This window comes from Trachypithecus francoisi, unplaced genomic scaffold, assembly GCF_009764315.1.
Source record: "Trachypithecus francoisi isolate TF-2019V2 unplaced genomic scaffold, Tfra_2.0 Lachesis_group0, whole genome shotgun sequence".
Taxonomy (NCBI): domain Eukaryota; kingdom Metazoa; phylum Chordata; class Mammalia; order Primates; family Cercopithecidae; genus Trachypithecus; species Trachypithecus francoisi.
In genome coordinates, this window is record NW_022681453.1 from 136,788,565 (window position 1) to 136,812,528 (window position 23,964).

The 23,964-nt window shown below is 46.2% G+C and overlaps 1 protein-coding gene and 1 long non-coding RNA gene across 8 annotated transcripts; both read left to right on the top strand.

Annotated features, from left to right (window-relative positions):
• The first annotated feature begins 6,436 nt into the window (after nucleotides 1–6,436).
• SLC25A38 (solute carrier family 25 member 38) lies at nucleotides 6,437–20,804 on the top strand. 7 transcript variants are annotated; one of them, XM_033212108.1, is made up of 9 exons: nucleotides 10,772–10,976; nucleotides 11,378–11,577; nucleotides 12,536–12,563; nucleotides 12,669–12,790; nucleotides 13,701–13,785; nucleotides 14,705–14,884; nucleotides 15,118–15,286; nucleotides 17,652–17,818; nucleotides 19,994–20,804. In XM_033212108.1, the coding sequence occupies exons 3-9, from the start codon at nucleotides 12,549–12,551 to the stop codon at nucleotides 20,114–20,116; spliced, it is 861 nt and encodes a 286-aa protein (XP_033067999.1). In that variant the 5' UTR covers nucleotides 10,772–10,976; nucleotides 11,378–11,577; nucleotides 12,536–12,548; the 3' UTR covers nucleotides 20,117–20,804. The 7 variants fall into 7 exon arrangements, with proteins under 7 accessions (XP_033067996.1, XP_033068002.1, XP_033067998.1 ...); XM_033212110.1 differs by having other exon boundaries at nucleotides 11,474–11,577; XM_033212107.1 differs by having other exon boundaries at nucleotides 10,771–11,577; nucleotides 12,471–12,563.
• On the top strand, nucleotides 15,281–16,945 carry LOC117083914. The gene is made up of 3 exons (XR_004437246.1): nucleotides 15,281–15,413; nucleotides 16,331–16,337; nucleotides 16,935–16,945. It is a non-coding gene; the product is annotated as an uncharacterized LOC117083914 (long non-coding RNA).
• Nucleotides 20,805–23,964: the final 3,160 nt, after the last annotated feature.

The following is a 23,964-nucleotide window of genomic DNA, read 5'->3' on the forward strand; positions in this document are numbered from 1 at the left end:
CTCCCTTCCATTTCTTCCCTCCTACTAGACATTTCCACATTTACAGTTCTAGGAATCCGACATGCTCTGTCTTACCTCTGGGCATTTGTACCTGCTCTGCAAGATGAAAACAGACTCATCTATTAGGTAAATGCTTGAATGAATGAGTCAAATTGGAATACCGGGGACAGTCCACCACCTCTTTTGGACTTACCAGGTCTCAAGCAGTAGCCACCTCCAGTCTGATACAAAGGATTACTCCCTCCTCAATGCCAGCTGGAGCCCCATCATGGTGAGGCTATATAATGAGTTTATGGAGAAGACTGTGGATGGGTCATGGACAAGACTTCCAGGTTGTTGGTGCTCTGTGCAATTCCTTAAAGAAGCAGACTTTGCTAAGATTGCTAAAGCTGTCCCTGGTATGTTGAAACCCCCTACATCAGTAGTGTTTAACTGGGCTTGCAGAGGTGCTCTAAAGAATACAGAATTGTTGGCAAAACCTTGTTTATGCATAGGCATTTTCCTCAATGCAATCTGTGCCCCAGCCTATCTCCTATATCTCCTCTGTGGCTTGCATTAGCCCGAAAGTCAGGACCAAGGGAGTCTGGAGATCATGATCTCAGATTCATATGATATTAGCCCAGAAAAGGAACTTGGAGTCACTTAGTTCAAGGCCCTCATCTTACACATGAGAAAGCTGAGGCCTAGAGAGGTGACAATGATTTTTTGTCAAGATATTGGACAAGCATCAGAAACTCCTGACTTTTAGTTCAGTGTTCTCTCCACTTCTATCTGAAGCCACTCCTGGCATCTCCTTATACTTTCCCACCACAGCTGGTCTCCTGTATAGACCAGACAGATAAAGCATAAGTGAGAAACCGGAAAGGGGCAGCATCTGGGACTAAGGGACAGTGCCTTCACCCTGGTACGTCCAAGGCCAGTAGCTCAGTGACAACGCCAGTGGGACTATCAGGTAATTTACAGACACCTGAGGCCAGGACCCAGAACCCTGTTGGGGACAGGACACATGTTCCCTCTAGTGGTCAATTTGAGCTGAGCTTCTGACTGGGTGAAAGAGAATGAATGGGAAAGAATGGCAGATGATAGGGTGCCACGCATTAAGAGACAAAGGGGCCAGCGGGAAGACTTCTAATTTACATACCTAATCTGTCATTAGAAATCCTGCTTTGAGATTTTTGGTAAAAATGCAGATGTTTGGTAAGTATGTGGAATTAAAAAAAAAAAAAAGACTCAGGGTCTTGCTGTGTCACCCAGCCTGGAGTGCAGTCAGAGTTTGCTGCAGCCTGGAACTCCTGGGTTCAAGAGACTGTCCTGCCTCCACCTTCTGAGTAGCTGGGACTACAGGCTCATTCCACCACATCCGGCTACTGTTTTTATTTTTGTAGAGACAAGGTCTTGTTATGTTGCCCAGGCTGGTCTTGAACTCCTGGGCTCAAGAGATCCTCCTGCCTCATCCTCCCAAAATGCTGGGATTACAAGCCTGAACCACTGAATCCACCCTAAATATTTAATTTTGGCCAGGCGCGGTGGCTCAAGCCTGAAATCCCAGCACTTTGGGAGGCTGAGACGGGCGGATCACGAGGTCAGGAGTTCGAGACCATCCTGGCTAACACGGTGAAACCCCGTCTCTACTAAAAAATACAAAAAAAGCTAGCCGGGCGAGGTGGCTGGCGCCTGTAGTCCCAGCTACTCGGGAGGCTGAGGCAGGAGAATGGCGTAAACCCGGGAGGCGGAGCTTGCAGTGAGCTGAGATCCGGCCACTGCACTCCAGCCTGGGCGACAGAGCGAGACTCCGTCTCAAAAAAAAAAAAAAAAAATTTAATTTTATATATGGGAGGCTTCACTCTTGACTTCTAATGAAGGCCCATAAACTGGCCAGGCACAGTGGCTCACATCTGTAATCCCAGCACTTTGGGAGGCCAAGGCAGGCAATCACCTGAGGTCAGGAGTTCGAGACCAGCCTGGAGAACATGGTGAAACCCCGTCTCTAACTAAAAATACAAAAATTAGCTGGGCGTGGTGGTGTGCACCTGTAATCGCAGCTACTCAGGAGGCTGAGGCAGGAGAATCGCTTGAGCCCAGGAGGCGGTGGTTGCAGTGAGCTGAGATTACACCATTGCACTCCAGCCTGGGCAATAGCACAAGACTTATCTCAAAACGAACAAACAAGAAAGTTGAGGTGAATACACAGCTAGCAGGTGACAAAGCCAGGATCAAATACAGAATCAGTGCCTGATTCCAAAGTCCACTTTCTTTTTACAGCATTACTCTACCTCAGTGGTCTCTCAAGGACACACAGAAAAGAGCAGGAGATAGCCTCTACCCTTTAAGGAGGGAAAACAAGGTGCATCTGTCAGGGAAATATGTGTCCTGATTATCTTTCATCCAGATTATGAAAGATAATCTCCTTTACTTAAAGTCAACTGATCATAGAGGTTAACCACATCTACAAAATACCTTCACAGCAATACCTGGATTATTGTTTAATTGAAAACTGGGTATTCTAGCCTAGCCAAGTTGACACATAAAACTGACTGTTACACAAGATGCTTGCTTATAAATAAAGTCATTCTGCCAAAGATAAAGAAAACCTGGCCGGGCGCGGCGGCTCATGCCTGGAATCCCAGCACTTTGGGAGGCTGAGGCGGGCGGATTACCTGAGGTCGGGAGTTTGACACCAGCCTGACCAACATGGAGAAACCTTGTCTCTACTAAAAATACAAAATTAGCTGGGTGTGGTAGTGCATGCCTGTAATCCCAGCTACTCAGGAGACCGAGGCAGGAGAATTGCATGAACCTGGCAGGCAGAGGTCATGGTGAGCCGGGATCACAGCATTGCACTCCAGCCTGGGCAATGAGAGCGAAACTCCATCTCAATAAAAAAGAAAAGAAAACCTTCTACATATGGATAGAGCTATAAGCAAACCACAAGTGGGTCCTGCTCACCCCTATGGGAAATTCAGATCAATCAGGACCTAGAAGATTTGTGACCAGAAAATATGTGCTTATGTTTATAAACTTTTAGCCAAAATGCTGCCCGTTTCCTCATTGTGAAGAAAGCAAGAAAGCAAGCAAGAAGAGTTTGATTTTTTCCAGAAGATGGGGAACTGGTTTGCCAAAATATTGACGGAGTCACTTGTGGTTTCCATATGACAAAACACAAAACACCACACCACCTGGGCACGCACCATGGCTCCTCTCCCTTCCACCGCCCCTGACAACTTTGTCCTTGGAGTAAAATGTGAAGACCCCACTCCTGCAGGAACACAGTCCACCTCACAGAGCCATCTGCCCCTCCCTCGGATACCAGCTTGTAAGCCGCCCTAACTTATTGTTCTCTCACAGACCATCACCCTTGGCTCAGGGGTAAGGTTACAGGCAACATTCACTGGCACAGAAGGAAGAAAAGTTTTTCCATCTTGTGAAGCCCAAAGCAGTGACAGGATCATCCTCTTTGCAGGAGCTTCTGGGTAAAGCCATTAGAATTCCCTTTTTTCTGCAGTATTCACCCATCCTTGTGATCAGGCAGAGAGTGGCTTTCCCCACTGGTGAAGACAGTGCCCTTGGAGACTCTTAAGGCTTCTCTTTCAGGTTGTAGGTGTTTAGGATAGGAGCAGATATTCAGATGGAGAGGAGCCTCCATTAGTTATAGGACAAAGACCATCATAAGATGCCCATTAGACCTGAGAGGCCAGTACGCATAGAGACTGATGAAGATGGGTGGTGAGGGAGGTTGTGGTAGAGAGAATGCATGGTATCTCCCCTCCCAATCCCCTATTGGTTTCCAAAAGGCAAAGACTGGACTCGTTGTTTTGTCATCAGTAGAAGAGAAAATTTAGATATTTCCAGAAGCAGCTCTGGCTCTCGGCAGGTAGAAAGATCTTGCCGAGCTGGTCTGCTGGAAACAAGGGGGTGGGGGCAGCTGTGCTCTTCACTATTCCAGCCATCTTCTTACAAATGAAGCAACACAGATGCAAGGCGCTGCAAGGCCCACCTCCTCCTGCTCTGACAGGCAGACAGGAAACCAAAGCCCCTGTCTGAACAGTCTCTGTCTCTCCCATTCACCTCCAGCTTCCCATGTGGACCTTAGTCTTCTCCTTCTTGGATGGTGGAAACTCCTCCAGATGTCAAGACTTGCTGTGAATAGTTTTAAGAGGAGGTCATGTATCCAAACTGATACATGTGTATTTCTTCCTGGGTAGAGGGTGTCTACAATCCTTGGGATGGGAAAGCATCATGTAACCTGATCATACAATCCAGAAAACAAGGGCCACTTTGGGTCTTTGAGGGACCAGTGTGTAATTGGGGGAAGTTAGGTCATAAGAGCCAAATCACCTTCCCTTGACTGTAGATAAATCCACTAAGGTTTGCCTTATGCTAATGACCTTGTTTTGAATTAAAGTCACACACAGTGTTTTCTTTTTTAAAAAAATTCACTCCAACCTTGCCATTAAGTAAGTACTACTCCAAAACCCCCACTCATCTGCCAATGGGTGATGCTCTTTCCCCATGATCATTATATATCTCTGCATCCCCACAAACATCCAGGGGAGGAGATGTGGGAAAAGAAGGGCCTGTGTGCTTTAGAGTTATGAGTAAGCATGGCAGGAGCAGATACAGAGGAGGGAAATCTGCCAGCTGCCACCCTTGAAAGCCAGCCCATTTCTTCTGAGCGCAAAGCCAAGCAGGCATACCTGGAAGGGTGAGGGAGTGGAGGGCCGGCTTTTACTCTAGATCCCACCTGTGTTCCCACGCCCAGAGTGGCCAAGAGCAGTCTCTAAAATATGCCAACCCATGATATCTCAAAAGTAGGAATTCTTGTCTTATGGAATCAGTGCAGCAGGGGCTGGTGTCGGGGTGGAATTCGGTCTTCCTTTAAAAAGAAGTTTCAGTGCATAGTTATCAACATCAACACTGCACAAAGAAAATGAGCCTTGCAGCTTAGAACAAAGGGTAGCAAAGTATTCAATCACCAGGCAGGTTTATAATTTTGTTTTGTTTTGTTTTTTAGATGGAGTCTCGCTCTGTTGCCCAGGCTGGAGTGCAGTGGTACGACCTCGGCTCACTGAAAGCTCCACCTCCCAGGTTCATGCCATTCTCCTGCCTCAGCCTCCTGAGTAGCTGGGACTACAGGTGCCTGCCACCACATCCGGCTAATTTTTTGTATTTTTAGTAGAGACAGGGTTTCACTGTGTTAGCCAGGATGGTCTCAATCTCCTGACCTCATGATCCATCCACCCGCCTCGCCTCGGGCTCCCAAAGTGCTGGGATTACAGGCATGAGCCACCGTGCCTGGCCTGTGATTTTTTTTGTTTTTTTTAACGTTTATACTTTCCTTAATCCTCTCTGGGAATAATCTCCTCTGGGACCACTTTCTTGCCTGTTCTATGTACCTCAGAAGCACAGGAATGAAGCCTCAAAAAATATTATCTTGCTCCCTAAGTCATCAGTCTCTTTTCTGATCTAGTTCTTGGGTAATGAATGAATGTGGAAAGTAGCGAAGGTTGCCATGAAAACCTGGACTTTATTCTGCAGATTACCAGGGCCACTGAAAGTGTATGCCTGCATTTTCAACAGGAGTGTCAGGATCCCAGCAGTAATGCTTTTCCATGGATCACCCAGACAGGCATAACGGAAAGTTGGGAGACCAAAAAAGCCATTGACATATTCCAGGTGAGCAATAAACCAGAATTTTAACCAACTAGACCAGCGCTGTCCTACAAAAATGTAATGGGAGCCACGTGTTAAAGTTTACATGTTTTACTAGCCACATTAAAAAAGAACACGTGAAGTTATTATTATTTGTTTTTAGAGACAGGGTCTTGCTTTGTTGCCCATGCTGCTCTCGAACTCCTTGGCTCCCTCAAGCAATCCTCCAGACTAGGCCTCACAAAGTGCTGAGATTACAGGCCTGGGCCACTGCCCCCTGCCTGAAGTTAATTTTAATAATATATTTCATATAACCCAATATATCCAAAATATCATTTCAACATATAAAAATTGAGATTTTACCTCACCAGTCTTAGATATCCAGCGTGTGGTTTATGCATACAGTACATATCAATTCCTACACTAAATTTTCAGCATTTAAAGGGAAATATGGTCCTGAAAACAAAACAAAACAAAACAAAAGCCTGTTTAAGGAGAAAGCATTCCACACTACTTCGGCTTTTAACATAAAATAATTAAAATTAATGTATCAATTAATAAATCAATAGCCCCCGTTGGCTAGTGGCTGCCTTACTGGGCAGACCAAGTCTGGATTGTAAATACATTCAGACGTTCCACGCAAAAGCAAAGTTCCCCGCAGACGCCCCATTAAGCTCTGGGTTCAGGGAAGCGCGGACCCTGCAGTTCTGAGCGTTTTCACCAGGTGGCACTCAGAACACTCTCACGTGACGAGTGTCCCACCCGGAAGCGAAATCTCCTCTTCTACAGAGTTCGTCCGGCGCTTCCTCCATCCCCGGATACACAGAGCCTCATCTCCTCCGGTGCTGAAGCCTGCGGCGGGGCAAGATGGGCAGGAGAGCAGAGCCGCGGAGTCTGCGGCGCCGGTGAAGAGCGGCGCGTAATTCCCGCGGCGGGATTGTTCCGCGCCCCCAGCTCCTGGACTAGCAGGCTCCAAACCCCGGCGGCTGCGTGCTTACAGGCACAGACGTAAGAGAGCCCTCGGCTTAAAGCGCTTCGCCGGGCTAGCGCCATCCACTCGCCTTCTTCAAGGCCTCCAGGGCTGGGCCCAACCTCCCGTCGACGGCACCCTGGGCCCAGAGCACTCACGGGCCCCATCTCCAATGATTCAGAACTCACGTCAGTCGCTGCTGCAACCCCAAGATGTCGGAGACACGGTGGAAACGCTTATGGTGAGGGCACTGCGGGGAAGGGCAGGGGTCCGAACCGCCAGCTCTGGCAGGAGAATTCGGGGCGTTACTAAGCCTCGGCGACCCTTTTCCGCGCCCCAAGGTGCGCTCAGGGTTGAGGATGGGGCAGGAGAGGAGTTTTGACTAAAGGGATTGAGAAGGGGGCGGGGAGTGATGAGAGGCCAGGAGCTGCAGGCCAGCCCTGGAGGCAGGCGCTGCAGGGCTGATATCCCGGTAGAGGGAGGAATTGCCGAGGCCTAGGCGGGACGCGTGCCGGGGAGTGTGCCCACGAGGCCCCCACAAGGTGGGAGTAGTCTGCCAGGAGTGGCGGAGGTGGGAGGGCACCCGGGCAGATTTGGGACGGTCACAAGGCCTGGTAATAGCGCTAAAGCTGAGAAGCCGTTGATGCCGCCGCAAGCTGCCCGGTATCGCTGTGCTCCCGCAGGCCGCGGTGCTAATACCTGCCGGCCAGGCGTGGCGGCGCCTCTGAGTGCCAACTTTTCGGCCAGTTAGGACGGCGCGTGGTCACCTGGCGACCCCACCCTTCCTCCGGCATTCGATTGGTCGCCGTGGCCGGGCCGCCGGGCCGCTATTGGTGGAGGCGGAGGCGGGGCTGGCGGAGTGGTTGCCTGGTGGGTGGAGTCGGGGTGCAGCCCGGCCTTAGACGCTGAAGGCCTGGGGCCCAGGCAGAAGCCGCGGCTCTCCCTCTGAGGTCTTGCGCCCGAGGTAGGGGCAAAATGCGACTTTTTTTTTTTTTTTTTTTTTTAATCCTTAAAGGCGGAGACGGCGGTAGTGGCGACTTAACGTTGACGTCTTTGAAAACCTGCTTATCTTTTTCAGGGCTCTCCAGCCCACGCCTCCAGATGTGAATTGGACTTAGGATACTTTTATCAGGGCAGTAGAAATTGCTTGTGGATCCAGTTTGCACTCTTACGTCCTACTTATTTCCTTTGTGTGCGTATTATTGTTTTTGCCCTCTTCTTTCGCCCCTTAAAAAGAAACTACTTTTTTGTTTGCCTTGAATATCTTTGAGGGTTTTTTTTTTTTTTTTTGAGACGGAGTCTTGCCCTGTCGCCCAGGCTGGAGTGCCGTGACTCCATCTCGGCTCACCTGCAACCTCTGACTCCCAGGTTCAAGCGTTTCTCCTGTCTCAGTCTCCCAGGTTGCTGGGATTACAGGCGTGAGCCACCACGCCTGGCTAATTTTTGTATTTTTAGTAGAGAGGGGGTGATGTTGACCAGGCTGGTCTTGAACTCCTGACCTCGAGTGATCCTCCCGCCTCAGCCTCTCAAAGTGCTGGGATTACAAGTGTGAGCCACCGCTCCTGGCCTTGAGTTACTTTTTGAAAATTAAGTTCACTCGCAAAGGATATGTGCCATTCACCATTGACAAAAATCTTAAGACCATTCAATATTACCTGTTGGAATGGTTTTTGTTGTTGTTGTTTTTGCCTATTAGTGGTTGATTTGTACTGCTAGTATAAATAACATCTGCTCTGTGCTAATGGACTTGGAAAAGTACAAAGCTAAAAAAGTTATTGAGCCAATAACTTTTGGCTCAATAACTTGAGCCAGTAACATGTCTAATCACTGTGCTGTGAAATAAAAGACATTAAGAAGATATTTCCTGCAATCAAGGGTGGGAAGGTGAAGAACAGCAGCAAATTTGTTTTAAAACAAATTCCACACACCACCTGTGTGAGCACTGCGGCAGCAGCCCCTAGGAGAACTGCCCAGAAACTGTAACTGCAGGTCATTCCTATGGCCTTGCTGGAGCAAGAGGCCTGGAGACAGGTGGAGGAGATTAACCTATCCTGGTATGAGCCTTGCAGGACCCACTGAGCCCTATCCTGTGGGATTGTGCTCAAAGGGAGAGCTTTAGGTTTCCTGTTAGGTGGCAAGATTCATTCTGTTGTCACTGCTGAACACCTACTGTGCACCAGGCTCCAAGGTCAGTTCTTGAGATATCACCATGAACAAGACAGGCACGAGTTGTGACCATTCTGTCTTAGACACGCAGTCATAAGGGAGCTGGGGACAGGTGCTGCTGCAGAAGCCCAAAGGAGAGGCACTGAACTTGGACATGGGGGAGTTGGGGAGCAAGAGGAGAGCTAGGACATAACTACATGTCAGTTTTCAGAGGTGAAAGTAAGGTGGAGTCCTCCAGTATGGCTGCAGAGTGTGTTAGTGGGAAGGTGAGAACATAGGCCAAAACAAAACAGTAAGCAGGAGCCCTGTGATACATGAAAGGCCTCGCAACCAGCAGTTTGGACTTTATCCTGAGAGGAATATGAACCAATTAAAGGGTGTTGGTTTGGTTGGGCTTTTTAAAATTATAATTCAATGAGTATTAATGACAAATTTGTGGGATACTCTGTAGCTCCTAATACGTTTGTCATTACTTGTATTTTTATTCCATCTTTTTTTTTTTTTGGTCTTGTTTTTTAAGCTAGTAACTTCAGATTTCACAAAACATTATCTTTCATTGAAGGGTTTTATTCCTGAAAACAGTGTGATCAAATTTGCAGTATTAAAAGCTGACTCAGGCTGGGCACAGTGACTCACACCTGTAATGCTAACACTTTGGGAGGCAGAGGTGGGCAGATTGCTTGAGTCCAGCAGTTTGAGACCAGCCTGTGCAACATAGCGAAACCCCATCTCTACAAAAAATTAGCTGGGCATGGTGACACGCACCTGTCGTCCCAGCTGTTCGTGAGGCTGAGATGGGAGGATCAACTGAGCCTGAGAGGTCATGGTTGGCAGTGAGCCATGATTGTGCCACTACACTCCAGCCTAGGCATCAGAGCAAGACCTTGTCTCTAAATAAGTAAATAAATAATAAAACAAAAGATGACGCTGGCTGCAGGGTAAAGAGTGGATTAGAGGGGTCATATAGATGACAAATGGGTAAAAAAGTAATGGCAGTCACCAAGGCAGGAGATAACAGGGTTCTCAGCTGGAATGGATTGGTGGATTTGAGAGCTGTTTTGGAGGTAGAGTGAGCAAGTGTGGAGAGGCCAAGTCCAAGGATGGTGCTCAGGTTTCTGGCTGGGTGGCTTGAGAAATGGCAGGGCATTCACTGCGACAGGGCACCTTGGAGGAGGAGCTGGTTGGAGGTGTGGGAGAAAGATAAGTTCAGGTTTGGAAATGTCATCTGAGGTGGCCGTGGGACATCTGAGTAAGTGACTGTGTGAGACTAAGCTCCAGTGAGAGGTTGAGAGTGTGGAGGGAGGTGGAAATGGGACCCCTGGAAGTAGATAAAGAGCCATGGAAGTATGGTTCATTTAAGGGAGAGGCCGGAGAAGTGGGAGGAAAACCAGGACAGTATTAATCTCTGAAGCCAAAGGAAGAGAGCATTGCAAGGAGGCAGTGATGGTGAATAGTGGAATGCCCAGAGTGGCCTAAGTGTCCTGGATTTTCACTTTAGACTGGGTGGTATGGTGAAAAGAGTATGAACTTTAAGTCCTGGCCAGTGGCTTCAATCCCTGTGACATAGGACACATTTGTAACTTCTGTGAGCTCCAGTTTAATCTGTAAAACGAGTTTAAAATACCTAGCTCATAAGATGCTATGAGATTTTGAGGTGCTGTCTATAGATGCCTTGCCCAGTGCTACTCTGGGAGTAGAGTTGAGGGTGGGTTGGCACAGTTGAGATTGGAGACTGCTGCAGAGGTCATTAGGATGGATCAGTGGAGGCCAGACTGGGGAAGACTGAGGGCTTGGTCAGTGGGACTTGGTCATGAAGCAGCAGGCATGGTGAGTTTTATGTGTCTCTGAGGTTTCCAACCTGGATTCCTGGAGTATCCCAGTGTGGACTGGAGAAGAGGCAAGTGCATGAAGAACTGTTGACTAGGTTTCTATTTTGGACATGTTGAATTTGAGATGCCTGTGGGCCATTTAAGGGAAAACAAGGAGACATTAGCAGAGTCCAGGGAGAGGCTGACCTGGGCTGGTGATGTGGGTGTAACCAGCATGTGTGTGAAGCCTGGGTATGGGTGAAGTTACTCTGAAAGGAGATAAGAGGAGCAGTCCTATGTGAAGGGCAGGCCAAGGAGGAGAAGGAGAGAGAAACCAGAAACTGCGAGGAGAGGCACTCAGCCATATGTACCAGAGAGGCCAAGTAAGATAAGGACAGAGACAGGAATGGGGTCCTGGGGTACAGCAGGTGCTTGGTGAGCCCTCAGAGGCTGTGTTAGTGGAGGAGATTTAGCTGGATAGCAAACCGGGTGGAGGGACTGGCACAGAGCAAGTGGAGATGGTGTAGCATCAGGCTGGAAAGATGGACGCTTTGGAGCCTGTTGCCTGGCAGAAGAGGAGATGCCAGTGGGAGCGAGAGGCCCAGTGTGTGAAGAAACGGGGCTCATTAATGCCACAAAGTCTTGGGAGAGACTAGAAACACAGAACTCATAGGAATATTGGTTGGCAGAACAGCAGGACACCTCTTGGGGAGCGGGAGTCGATGTGGATGCAGACTTGCTGAAATATGCACACCTTACTTGGTTCTACCTGTTGTCTTATCAGACTACCCTTTGGTACTTCAGAAGTTATTGGATCGTGGTTGTAAACTCCGGTTTTTAGTGACCTGACTTAGTTACCCCCACCCTCTGCCTCCAACAGTCTTATGAGGAATTCCAGTTATAACTGGCTCCTTTGGTGGAATTTGAGATGCACTCTCTTCTCTGTTAAGCAAATGCCTCAGATTACAAACATTTCAGTTTCAGGTAAGTAGTTATGTGATGTGTATAATGGAAACTTTATATATATTCATCTTAATGTTTTAGGGCCACAATGTGTCATTTGTTTAAAAATAATTGTGCAGATGCCACTTAATAAAGGAAGAGGTCTTTGGGGATGAATTTGCCAAGCATTTTTGGAGAAGATAGCTATTTATTTATTTATTTATTTATTTATTTATTTATAGGAAGGGGAAATAAGGGGAAGAAAGTCACTGGTTGGATTTTAAGTACTTTTTCACAGTCATTTGTGATACTCCTGGGTTCTAGGGGTCTACAAAGAGGATGCTGTCCTGTAATGGTAGTGCCAGTGCTGGAAGCTGCGTCTCCTGGAACATGCAGCTCGTGGAACATACTTAAGGGAGACGCATTTAGTCTTTGAAGGAGTTCCACCCTTCCAGGTGGTGTCTGTAGATTAGCCAGTGTGTATGATGATTCATGGGTTGAAGGAGAGGCCTCCAGGAGGCTTTGCTCTCCTGGCTTTGCTGCCTCTGGTCTGTAGGACTGTGTGATCCAGTGAGCTGGATGGTTTAAGAGAAGGGGAAAGTTTTAAATGAAGGAAATACTAGGTTCTACAGGAAGTGGCACTTAATTTTACACAGTGGTTGAGCTTAAGGTTTCATTTGCTTTGGCTTGGTCCTATAAATTGCTTTGGTCCTATAAATACCTATAGGTCTTACAGTGAAGGGAGCCTGCACATCATCAGTTCAAAGTGAAAGCACTACATTCAATTGACTTTGCTTTTGCAAAGATAGGGAGATGACCAGTAACTTTTTGAGTCAGAAGAAATAGGGAAGAGCGGTCAGTGGCATGGAAATAGTTTTGCTCCCACTGAGCAATATGTGTATCAGCAATTCTAAGACCAGAGATACCTCTTGCAGCCTACAGTGTCCTCAACAACATTCCAGTATTTTAAATTTCTGGCTATACTTTTCCCTTCTCCGAGGTATGAAGAAAACATGAAGCACCACCAGGTAAGTTTCTAAGAGACCATTATAAAGGAATTCGCTGATCAGGTGTGGAGAAAGGTGAGGCTCACACAGGCAGAGCTACTGACACAATATTGTCTTGTCCTGCAGTTACATCCAGTGATCAAGGCTTTCCTGTGTGGCTCCATCAGTGGGACCTGCTCTACCCTCCTTTTCCAACCTCTGGATCTCCTTAAAACACGCCTGCAAACCCTCCAGCCCTCAGATCATGGGTAGGCCCTGCATTTCATTGGGGGAACTGATTTCAGCAACTTTTCAGACACAGGAATATCTTTACTGTGTTAAGTCAACTTCCATTCTGTTTGATGTTCAGAGAGAAACACAGGCCATGCCCAACTTTCATATATGTTCTCTGAATTGTTTTTATATTTGACATTTCTTTTTAAGTAAATGGGGTCCTTTCCTGAGCAGCTTCCTGGAATCTGCCTCGGTGACATTTACACTTTATTGTGTTAGCTTGTGTTATGTGTTATAACTGTATTGCCTGGCATTAGAGTAGCAGGGGATTTTCTGGAAATAACATCAGTATTATCTGTTTTTGTTTTTGTCTGTTTTTTGAGGCAGAGTCTCGCTCTGTTGCCCAGGTTGGAGTACAGTGGTGCGATCTCGGCTCACTGCAACCTCTACCACCCAGGTTCAAGTGATTCTCCTGCCTCAGTCTCCCAAGTAGCTGGGACTGCAGGTGCTCACCACCATACCCAGCTAATTTTTATATTTTTGGTAGAGATGGGGTTTCGCCATGTTGGCCAGGCTGGTCTCAAACTTCTGGCCTCGAGTGATCTGCCCACCTCAGCCTTCCAAAGTGCTGAGATTACAGGCATGAGCCACTGCACCCAGCCTGTATTGTCTGTTTTGTGCCCGGATATTGAGTTCTGTGCTGTGGGAAGTATGCAAAATGTACATTAAAAAAGAAGGTAATCCCACTCCTTTCAGTATAAATGGACAAGCAAATATGTGTGTGCCAACCTATGAACACATAGAGTATCTCCAAGGTGCATTGTAGAGATTGTTAAGTGTCCTAAAATTGAATCTATAAAGGAAGTCTTTGAGTGGGAAATTGTTTTATGAGGAAGTGATCTGAGTGATTTTTTTCCTTCCTGTCTCCATTTTGTCTGCTTTCAGGTCTAGACGTGTTGGGATGTTGGCTGTACTCTTGAAGGTGGTTCGCACGGAGAGTCTTTTGGGCCTTTGGAGAGGGATGTCCCCTGTAAGCTGCCATCTGGGTCTAGGTTCTCTTGCACCCACTCCTTGATAACCAGCCATTTCTCATCCACCTTACCAGCTCTTAAGGATATGTGAGAGTCAGAAGTGGTGGGAGTACCTATGTGGTCTTCCTACCCATCTCTCATACTACCACTAACTTCTGTTTGAAGGCTCAGGGATATGTTGCATCAGCACATTATGCTTAGATGTGATTTATTAGTGCAGCATAGTCTCTACAGCAGAGGTACCTAATGTCCCACCTGTCAGAATGCCCTTGCCCTAATCACTTCAGTAAAAGTGGGATGGTACCTCCACGCCAGCATTTCTTTGCTCAAAGGCTTTTTCTGGCCTTAGGGACCCACACCAAGGAATTAGTGCCCAGCCCAAACCCAAATCAGAAATCCATATACTGATTTCTCTATTATCCCAGTAATGTACTTCAGAATAATTTTGTGTTTTGTTTTCAAGAGTTATATAACTCACTGTGGGTTTCTTTGTGATTAGATTTAGTTCTACATTTTTAGCAAGGAGACCACAGAAGTGATACTGATTTCCTAACCCAAAGCAGTGTGTATTTCCAAACCCACAGAGTCCTCAACCACTGAAAGACGAGAGTTGGTGTTTAAAATCCCATGTCCCTCCCCGCTCAGTTGGAGGAATAACTCTGAGGTGTGTTCTACACTGGTTCCCAGAGTTCCCCAGTGAGATTAAGTTGCCCATAGAAGTAATTGGTTTTATAACATCCTTTATTGACTGCCTTCTCTCCTGTCTTACGTCCCCCACTTCCCTATTGGTGTTCCTTCCACACCTTAAACAGAGTATTTACATGCAAATCATCTTGGGGTCTTTTGGGAAAACCCAGCTAAGACAATACTTAAAGTGTTTGGTCTTTGATTTTCTTTTCTTTCTGACCTTCTCTGCAGTCCATTGTGAGATGTGTCCCTGGCGTTGGAATCTACTTTGGCACCCTCTACTCTTTGAAGCAGTATTTCTTGCGAGGCCATCCCCCAACCGCCCTGGAGTCGATCATGCTGGGGGTGGGCTCTCGCTCTGTTGCAGGGGTCTGTATGTCACCTATCACGGTAATCAAGACGCGCTATGAGGTAAGTTCGGACTGCTTTAGGGCCTCAGGATAGTTCAGCTTAGCTACTGGGCTCCTGGGGAGTGACCACCGATGTCAACTCCTGATTCGTAATCTAACATAGACTCTGATGTGGTCAGCCAAGCCATATGTGAATTAGAGCCCACGGTAATGCCCCATAACCTGCAGTCTGCTTGTTCAGTGCTCAAATGGAGCACCTTCATGCGAGTCACTGGTTCTGTGCTCTCTTTGCAGAGTGGGAAATATGGCTATGAGAGTATCTACGCTGCCCTGAGGAGCATCTATCGCAGCGAGGGGCACCGGGGCCTCTTCAGTGGCCTGACAGCAACTCTCCTTCGAGATGCGCCCTTTTCAGGAATCTACCTGATGTTTTACAACCAGACCAAAAACATAGTGCCCCATGGTAGGGATAAAGCAAGATGTGGGGAAGAGCTATCCTTGAGCTATCAGATCCTCACTGTTTTCTCTGGGATATGAGACTATATGTTTCTCTTAGCAGAGTGTTAGGAACTGAGCCATATCATGATTGTGTTGATCCCTGGGATGCAGGGATCAACAAACTTGATCCCTGCCCTTTGGAGTTTACATCATATTAAGGCAAACAGTATTTACACCACTATAATTTGGGGGAGTGAAGATAGGGTGGGTGGGAGGGAAATAAATCATGTTTTGCAGAGTTTCTGCAACAGTACTTCCCATATTTGATCTTAAGATTGCTGGGTCCCATCCAAGGCCTCTTAGATGAGAAACCTTGGGGTACAACCTCCGAATCTGTATTTTTCAAGAAGCACTTGATGTGATTCTTGTTAAAGTCTGGCAAACAGTAGTAAGTTAGAAGTTTGAAGAAAAATAATATTTTCATCTCCCTTGCTGTGTTCCCAGTTAACATAGTTTTGAGCCCTCCATTTAGGTGGAGATGAAGGTGCCAAACTTCAGTCACTGGGGGAGGCCCACCCCACCCCACCAGTTAGCTCAGGTTGGGCTAGACATGGACTAAATTGGTGGGCAGTAAACATCAACCCAAGTAGAACAAGGTATTGCTAGAAACACATCCATAGAATGAACCTGCATGCAATAAAGTGTCTATGGATAATTTGAGCAAGGAATTGCAACCAAGGTCCTTTAATTAGGAATGCCAGAATGCCCGCCATCATGACGTGGTGACCAGCTACAGCTGGAGTGCCTTGGGAGATTTGCTGCTTTTACCCAGGCACCAGAAGGTGTAATCCTGCAGGTCACAGCCTTATTTTGTGACAGAAAATTAAGGCGACAAGGAAGCATAGATGGGTAATTTTTAACTTCTCAATCCATCTTAAAAAATTTCTGAGGCCCATCGCTTCTCAGCCTTTTGGCTAAGATCAAGTGTAAACATTTCTGAGGCCTGGTGCGATGGCTCACACCTGTAATCTCAGCACTTTGGGAGGCCGAGGTGGGCAGATCTTTTGAGTTCAGGAGTTCAAGACCAGCCTGGCCAACATGACAAAACCCAGTCTCTACTAAAAATACAAAAATTAGCTGGGCATGGGTGGCACATGCCTGTAATGCCAGCTGCTTGGAGGCTGAGGCACTAGAATCACTTGGGCCTGGGAGGTGGAGGTTGCAGTGAGCTGAGATCACACCAGTGCACTCCAGCACCCCAGCCTGGGTGACAAAGCGAGACTCCGTCTCAAAAAAAAAATCGATCTGGTATTTGGAAATAAACTTGCAAAAAAGCCACAAGAATAGTACAATGTACATATGTTTTTCCTGCTCTTTGAGGGTAAGTTGGAAACGTGGTGCCCTTTTACTTTTGAGTACTGCAGTGTCTATTTCCTATGAATAAGGACATCCTGTCATATAACCATCTTAGGAAACTCAGAAGTTTAACCTAGATAATTTTTTTTTTTGAGACAGAGTCTTGCCCTGTCACTCAGGCTAGAGTGCAGCAATGTGATCTTGGTTCACTGCAATCTCCTCCCTGGTTCAAGTGATTCTTGTGCCTCAGCCTCTGGAGTAGCTGGGATTACAGGTGCATGCCACCATGCTTGGCTAATTTTGTATTTTTAGTAGAGACTGGGTTGCACCATGTTGCCCAGGCTGGTCTTGAACTCCCGGGCTCAAGTGATCCTCCCACCTCGGCCTCCCAAAGTGTTGGGATTACAGGCATGTGGCCCAGTTCTTTAACCTACAGTCCGTATTCTGATTTCTCTAATTGTCCCAGTAATGTACTTCGTAGTAATCCTGTGTTTTATTTTCAAGAATATAGGCCAGTGACATACCTCATTGTGGGTTTATCTGCAGTTTCTTCATGATTAGATTTTTAGCAAGAGGACCACATAAGTGATGTTGTATCCTCATTGCCTTATATCGGGAGGGTCATAACATCAATTTGACGTATTATGAGTGATAGTAATACTTTATCACTTGGATAAGATACTGACAGGTATCTTCCCGGAAAAGTCACCCGTTTTTCCCATTGTAATGTCTAAGTATCTTTGTGGGAAGATAACTTTGAATCTGTATAAACATCCTTTTTCCCACGTTTTAAAATCAGTCAGTGATTCTTGCCTGAGTCAATTATTGTGATGGTGGTTTGAAAAAGGGTGCTTTTCTAACTCTATCATTCCATCTACATAAATTTACTAGTTGCGCCTTTAAAGTTTGAATTTGTAACCTTATTTGAATCCAGACCTTTCTTGGTTTGGGGAAGAATTAATGGGCAACTTGCACTGACCTTGATCTGATTAATGTAGGATCCATAACCACATGTTACCTTTGTTCTATTTCAGACCAGGTGGATGCAACCCTTATTCCTATTACAAATTTCAGCTGTGGGATATTTGCTGGTATTCTGGCCTCACTGGTAACTCAACCTGCAGATGTTATCAAAACTCATATGCAGCTTTACCCACTGAAGTTTCAATGGATTGGTCAAGCAGTGACACTTATTTTCAAAGTAAGACTACAGAATAAGTACTGGTTCTTGTGGTGGTTAAGGATCTTTTTCTAGAGCAGTAGTTCTTACCCTTCACTCACATTAAAATTGCCTAGAGAGCCGGGCATGGTGGCTCAAGCCTGTAATCCCAGCACTTTGGGAGGCCGAGACCGGTGGATCACGAGGTCAGGAGATAGAGACCATCCTGGCTAACACGGTGAAACCCTGTCTCTACTAAAAAATACAAAAAGCTAGCCGGGCGAGGTGGCGGGCAGCTGTAGTCCCAGCTACTCGGGAGGCTGAGGCAGGAGAATGGCATAAACCTGGGAGGTGGAGCTTGCAGTGAGCTGAGATCCGGCCACTGCACTCCAGCCTGGGTGACAGAGCGAGACTCCGTCTCAAAAAAAAAAACAAAAAAAATTGCCTAGAGAGCTTTAAAAAATCCCCATGTCCAGGTTAAAATCTAGGCCAGCTATATCAGAATGTCTAGGGGCATGAAACGCCAGCATATTTTTTTTCTTTTTTTAATGTTTCCCAGTGATTTTAATATATATGTTTTAAGGTTGAGAACCACAAAACATGTTTTTTTGAGGGGCAGAGACATTTACATTAGGAACACCTGTGACATTTGTTAAACATTGTAGATTGCTGAACTCTACCCCAGACTTACTGAATCAGGAAATCAGGGTGAAATTATTACTCTAATTGAGGACCTAGGATACCTAGGGTAAAGTACTATTTAGTCAGAGGGAAAAAAAACCCACACAAACACATTGTTTTATTCTAGCAGTTTGCTCTAATATACAGGTGTCCAGTCCTTTGACTTCCCCGGGCCACATTGGAAGAAGAATTGCCTTGGGCCACACATAAAATACACCAACACTAATGATAACTAATGAGCTAAAGAAAAAATGTCACCAAAAAAATCTTATAATGTTTTAAGAAAGTTTACGAATTTGTGTTGGGCTGCATTCCAAGCTGTCCTGGGCCACATGCGGCTTGTGGGCTGTGGGTTGAACAAGTTTGCTCTAATATAAATGGACCAATGGTATTATTGAAGATAAAAAGTATGGTAGAGGCTGGGTACGGTGGCTCATGCTGATAATCCCAGCATTTTGGGAGGCTGAAGCAGAAGGATCCCTCGAGCCTAGGAGTTCAAAACCAGCATGGGCAATGTAAGGAAACCTCTTATTTAAATTAAAAAAAAAAAAATTACAGTAGCTGTATACTATCCATAAGCCACTGGGTTGGCTCTTTTAGAACATGTGTTGTTATCACAAAGCAGATATTCTTGCTAAAGGTAAACGTTAATTTGTGTTCTTATCTCTATATCTAAAATCATAAAAGTTTTAAAATAATATTTTCTTTATGTGACATTTCAAATCAACCCAGATTATGAGGGAGGAGGAAGGGGCATTTTGTCTTTAATTCATATGAAGACAGGGCCACCAAGAGCATACAGTGAATTACAAAAAGATATTCCCTCCTGATAGACAAATGACAAGAAGGCACCTTTTCCTTCAGCCTGGATCCAGGATCCAGGGCTTGGCAAGCAGGTTTCTGCCTGGATTTCATTTTCTACTTGGGGCTTAGTGCTTCTGTACAGTATACAAACTGCACAAGGACACAGCAGCCCTGCATAAAGATTTTCAGCTAAGAAATTCCCCTAGAGCAGGCCTATAAAGGTAAGCCCAGCAACTCCAAAAAAAAAAAAAAAAAAAAAAAGGCTTTTGGCCAGGTGCGGTAGCGCATGCCTGTAATCTCAGCACTTTGGGAGGTTGAGGTGGGCAGATCACAAGGTCAGGAGTTCGAGACCAGCCTTACCAATATGGTGAAAACCCCATCTCAACTAAAAATACAAAAATTAGCCGGGCGTGGTGGCAGGCGCCTCTAGTCCCAGCTACTCGGAAGGCTGAGGTAGAAGAATCGCTTGAACCCGGGAGACAGAGGTTGCAGTGAGCTGAGATCACGCCACTGCACTCCAGCCTGGGCAACAGAGCAAGACTCCATCTCAAAAAAAAAAAAAACTTTTAAGTTCTTTGGTTGTGTTCTTGGACCCATTATTCTTACTTTGGGCATAAAGTTTAGAAACTAAGTCTTAAACATGGAGTAACAGAGACCTCACTGTGATACAAGTGGATAATTAATTGTATTGCTACTTCACTTCCAGAGTTTTGACATTTATTTTCACCATAGGACTATGGACTACGTGGCTTCTTCCAAGGTGGCATCCCCCGAGCCCTCCGCAGAACTCTAATGGCAGCAATGGCGTGGACGGTGTATGAAGAGATGATGGCCAAGATGGGCCTGAAGTCCTGACCAAGAGAGGACTGGGAAAGGGTGAAATCTATTGCCCTGCTTGGTTTCTGGCAAGGGCTGCTGCTGCTGCTTACTATTGTGCAGTAAGATGAAGTCCTACCTGGAAAGCCAGGCAGAAATTGTGTTGCCTTTGCCTTCGGTAATCCCTTTAAGGAGAAAATATATGGACCTGATTTGAGCCTTCAGAATCTCCAAAAGAGGAGTCACCAATATATAGAGCACACTGGGGTGTTAGGAGAGAGCTTTGCATACCCTGAGAGGCTACTTGGAAAGGCATTTTCCCAGGAGAGCTCTGTCAGGTGGCTGCGCTTCAGCCCTGCACCTACACCACAGTGTGTCCTTGGGTATGTTCTTGGGCAAGGAATCGCAAAGCCAGAGAAGCTGTAAGCTGCCTGCCGGGCCTGAGGAGCTCCAGCCAGGGACGATTGGATGTGAGGAGAGGAGTCACTGTCACCAGGTCACAGAATGAGGTGATGGTAGGATGAGAGGAACAGATGCCCTTCTTTAATTGGTTCTTAATCAACTTCTCAGAGGCTCTGGAGAACGGGACAGTGGCTTTCTAGCCTCTGAATGTCCAAATAAAATTTTTTGGTCTTGGCCCCTGTACTGTTTTACCTCTAAATTCTGGCATTTTTTTTTTCCTGCAATTAAAGTGTTTTACTTTATTTATTGAACTTTATCATTGAAAGCTGTTTGGAAAACCTAAAAGGTGTTGTCACAGTTTTTTTCTTTACCTGTGCCTTGTAAAAATGGACCAAACCCTTTTCTAAAATAATACAGTTCTAGGGTGGCTGGTTCTTGACCTGTGTAGGTCCCTAAAACCTAATTTCTTTTAAGAAAAAAACAGCTTTACTGAATGATGCAACCACTACTATAAATCAGTTTAAGAACATTTTTATTCCCCAAACAGATCTCTCATGCCATTTGTAATTAATCCTTATTCCCAGCCTCAGGCTGCCACTAATAGGCTTTCTGTCTTCATAATTTTGCCTTTTCTGGATACTTCATACAAAAGCAGCCTGTAGGCCGAGCGTGGTGGCTCAAGCCTGTAACCCCAGCGCTTTGGGAGGCGAAAGCGGGTGGATCACATGAGGTCAGGAGTTTAAGACCAGCCTGGCCAACATGGTGAAATCTCGTCTCTACTAAAAATACAAAAATTAGCTGGACGTGGTGGCATGTGCCTGTAATCCCAGCTACTTAGGAGGCTGAGGCATGAGAATCACTTGAACCCAGGAGGCAGAGGTTGCAGTGAGCTGAAATCATGCCACCGTACTCCAGCCTGGATGACAGAGTGAGACCCTGTCACCTGGATGACAAAGTGACTATACCATTTTCCATTTAGCCACGGTATATGAGAGTTCCAGTTTCTCCACATCCTTGTCAACACTTGTTACTATCTCTTTTATAGCTATTCTTACTGTGTACTCAAATCTTTTCTTTAAAATTCAGGAAATATGGCCAAGCACAGTGGCTCCTGCCTGTAATTCCAACATTTTGGGAGGCTGAGGCAGGCAGATTACTTGAGGCCAGGAGTTCAAGATCAGCCTGGCCAAAACAGCAAAACCCCATCTCTACTAAAAATGCAAAAATTAGCTGGGCATCGTGGGGCACACCTGTAATCCCAGCTACTCAGGAGGCTGAGGCAGGAGAATCACTTGAACCCAGGAGACGCAGGTTGCAGATCACGCCACTGCCCTCCAGTCTGGATGACAGAATGAGACTCCGTATCGGGGGGAAAAAAAAAAACAGGAAACAGCCATCACTTTATACAACAAGCAGAAGTTGGGGGGATATTTAGTCTTGTGGTTAAGAACATGGGCTCTAATCCATGCAGCCCAGGTTGAAAGCTGTTTGCTCTCCACTATTTAGGCATGGCACTGAAATTGCCTAGGAAATGGGGTTAGTTTGTTTTGGGGGTTTTTTTAGGGGGTGGGGAACAAAGTGTCATTCTGTTGCCCAGGCTGGAGTGCAATGGTGCAATCTCAGTTGACTGCAACCTCTGCTCCTGGGTTCAAGCAATTCTCTCACCTAAGCCTTCCAAGTAGCTGGGACTACAGGCATGCGCCACCACGTTGGGTTAATTTTTTGTATTTTTAGTAGAGACGGGGTTTCACCATGCTGGCCAGGCTGGTCTTGAACTCCTGACCTCAAGTGATCCACCCACCTCAGCCTCCCAAAGTGCTGGGATTACAGGTGTGAGCCAGTGCCCCCCGCCGGAAACAGGGTTAGTAATATTTACTGCCTCCTCAGGTGGTGGTGAGGGTTAATGAATAAATGTTTCTGAAATGTGGTATTAGCTTCATAGGACAGCCACAACAAATTGCCACAGTCTGAATGGTTTATAACTCTCAATCTGGAGGCCAGAAGTCTGAAATCAATGTGTCAGCAGCATTGCACTTCTGAAGGCTCAAGGGGAGTCATGCTTTGCCTGTTGCACCCTCTAGTGGTGGCTGGCATTCCTTGGCTTGTAAATACATCACTCCAATCTCTGCCTCTGTCTTCACATGCCTTTTCCCTTGTGTATGTTTCTGTGTCCAAATTTCTCTCTTAAGGACACTAGGTATTGGCTTAGGACTCATCCTAATCCAGTATGACTTCATTTTAATTTGATTACATCTGTTAGACCATATTTCCAAATAGGGTCACATTTGCAGGTATTAGGGGTTAGAACGCCAATATATTTTTTGGGGGGACACGATTCAACCCATAACACAGATTAAGTTGATGTATAAGTTAAAATCAGTTTATACTTTAGGTTTTAGGTTAAAACACCATATTTAAAATAGTAATTTGGGTAGGGGTATGGGAAAGGATGAAGCAGGGTCCTAAGCTTATAGTGGCACACAAGCCTCCAATGCTGTGACCTGTGTGTTGTGAGGCCTCGTGCTGTGGGAAGCAGGGGAGAGGTCAGGATGGGAAAGGAGAGAAGGGAGGACAGTTGGATGGAGTGGCTGCTTCCTAAGAACTTAGACTCTAGAGCAGGTGTTCCATGTCCCTTGCATCCTCTGCCTCGTTTGACTCTCATCCTGAGTGCAGGGAACCTAATGCCAGCGAGGAGGGACAGAGATAAGGCTGAGAGAGATGGGCTTCTTACCAGTGCGAATTTCCTGGCCTTACATTGGCAGGTGAATTTCCGCCACCAGATTCCCCTCATATTTTCTTCATTTGTTTTTTAGGGGAGCAAACAAATATGATAAAATCAGGAGAAATCATCTAGTTTTCTCTAAACATGAGGTAGAAAATTTGTCTTTGTGAATCCCGAGTCCTGTGGCAAGTAGCCTGTTGTTTCCTCTCTCACAGTCTCACTATTAAAGCTTGGAAAGGAATTGGCTAGTGAGCGTTAGCTGGCTTTGGAAACATTGCCCATTGCCTTTTTTTTTGTTTTAATCGTTCCTTCTTGGCTGCCTTAGACTTAAAGCACATTAGAGGTGGGGCTCTGTGGGAGGAAAATAGTCATATGGTGACTAAAGATAAGGCAGTGTGGGGCTAGAGCCAAAAGAAGACACAGAAGCAAAGGTTTCAAGCTATATTACACTCGCTTTCTAAGAATACATGATTATGAAATCGTTCAAGCCACCACAATAGGAGAGCCAATGGTCTACTAGCCCTTCATTCATATCGCTCAGATGGAGCAATTGCCAAGATTTTGTCACACTTGCTTCTCTCCCCAAACTCTGTCCCCTGCCCCTGCCACTCCTTTTTCGTTTTTTTTTCTTTTTTCTTTTTTGAGACAGAGTCTCACTCTATCGCTCAGGCTGCTGGAGTGTGGTGGCGTGATCTCGGCTCACTGCAAGCTCCGACTCCTGGGTTCACGCCATTCTCTTCCTCAGCCTCCCGAGTAGCTGGGA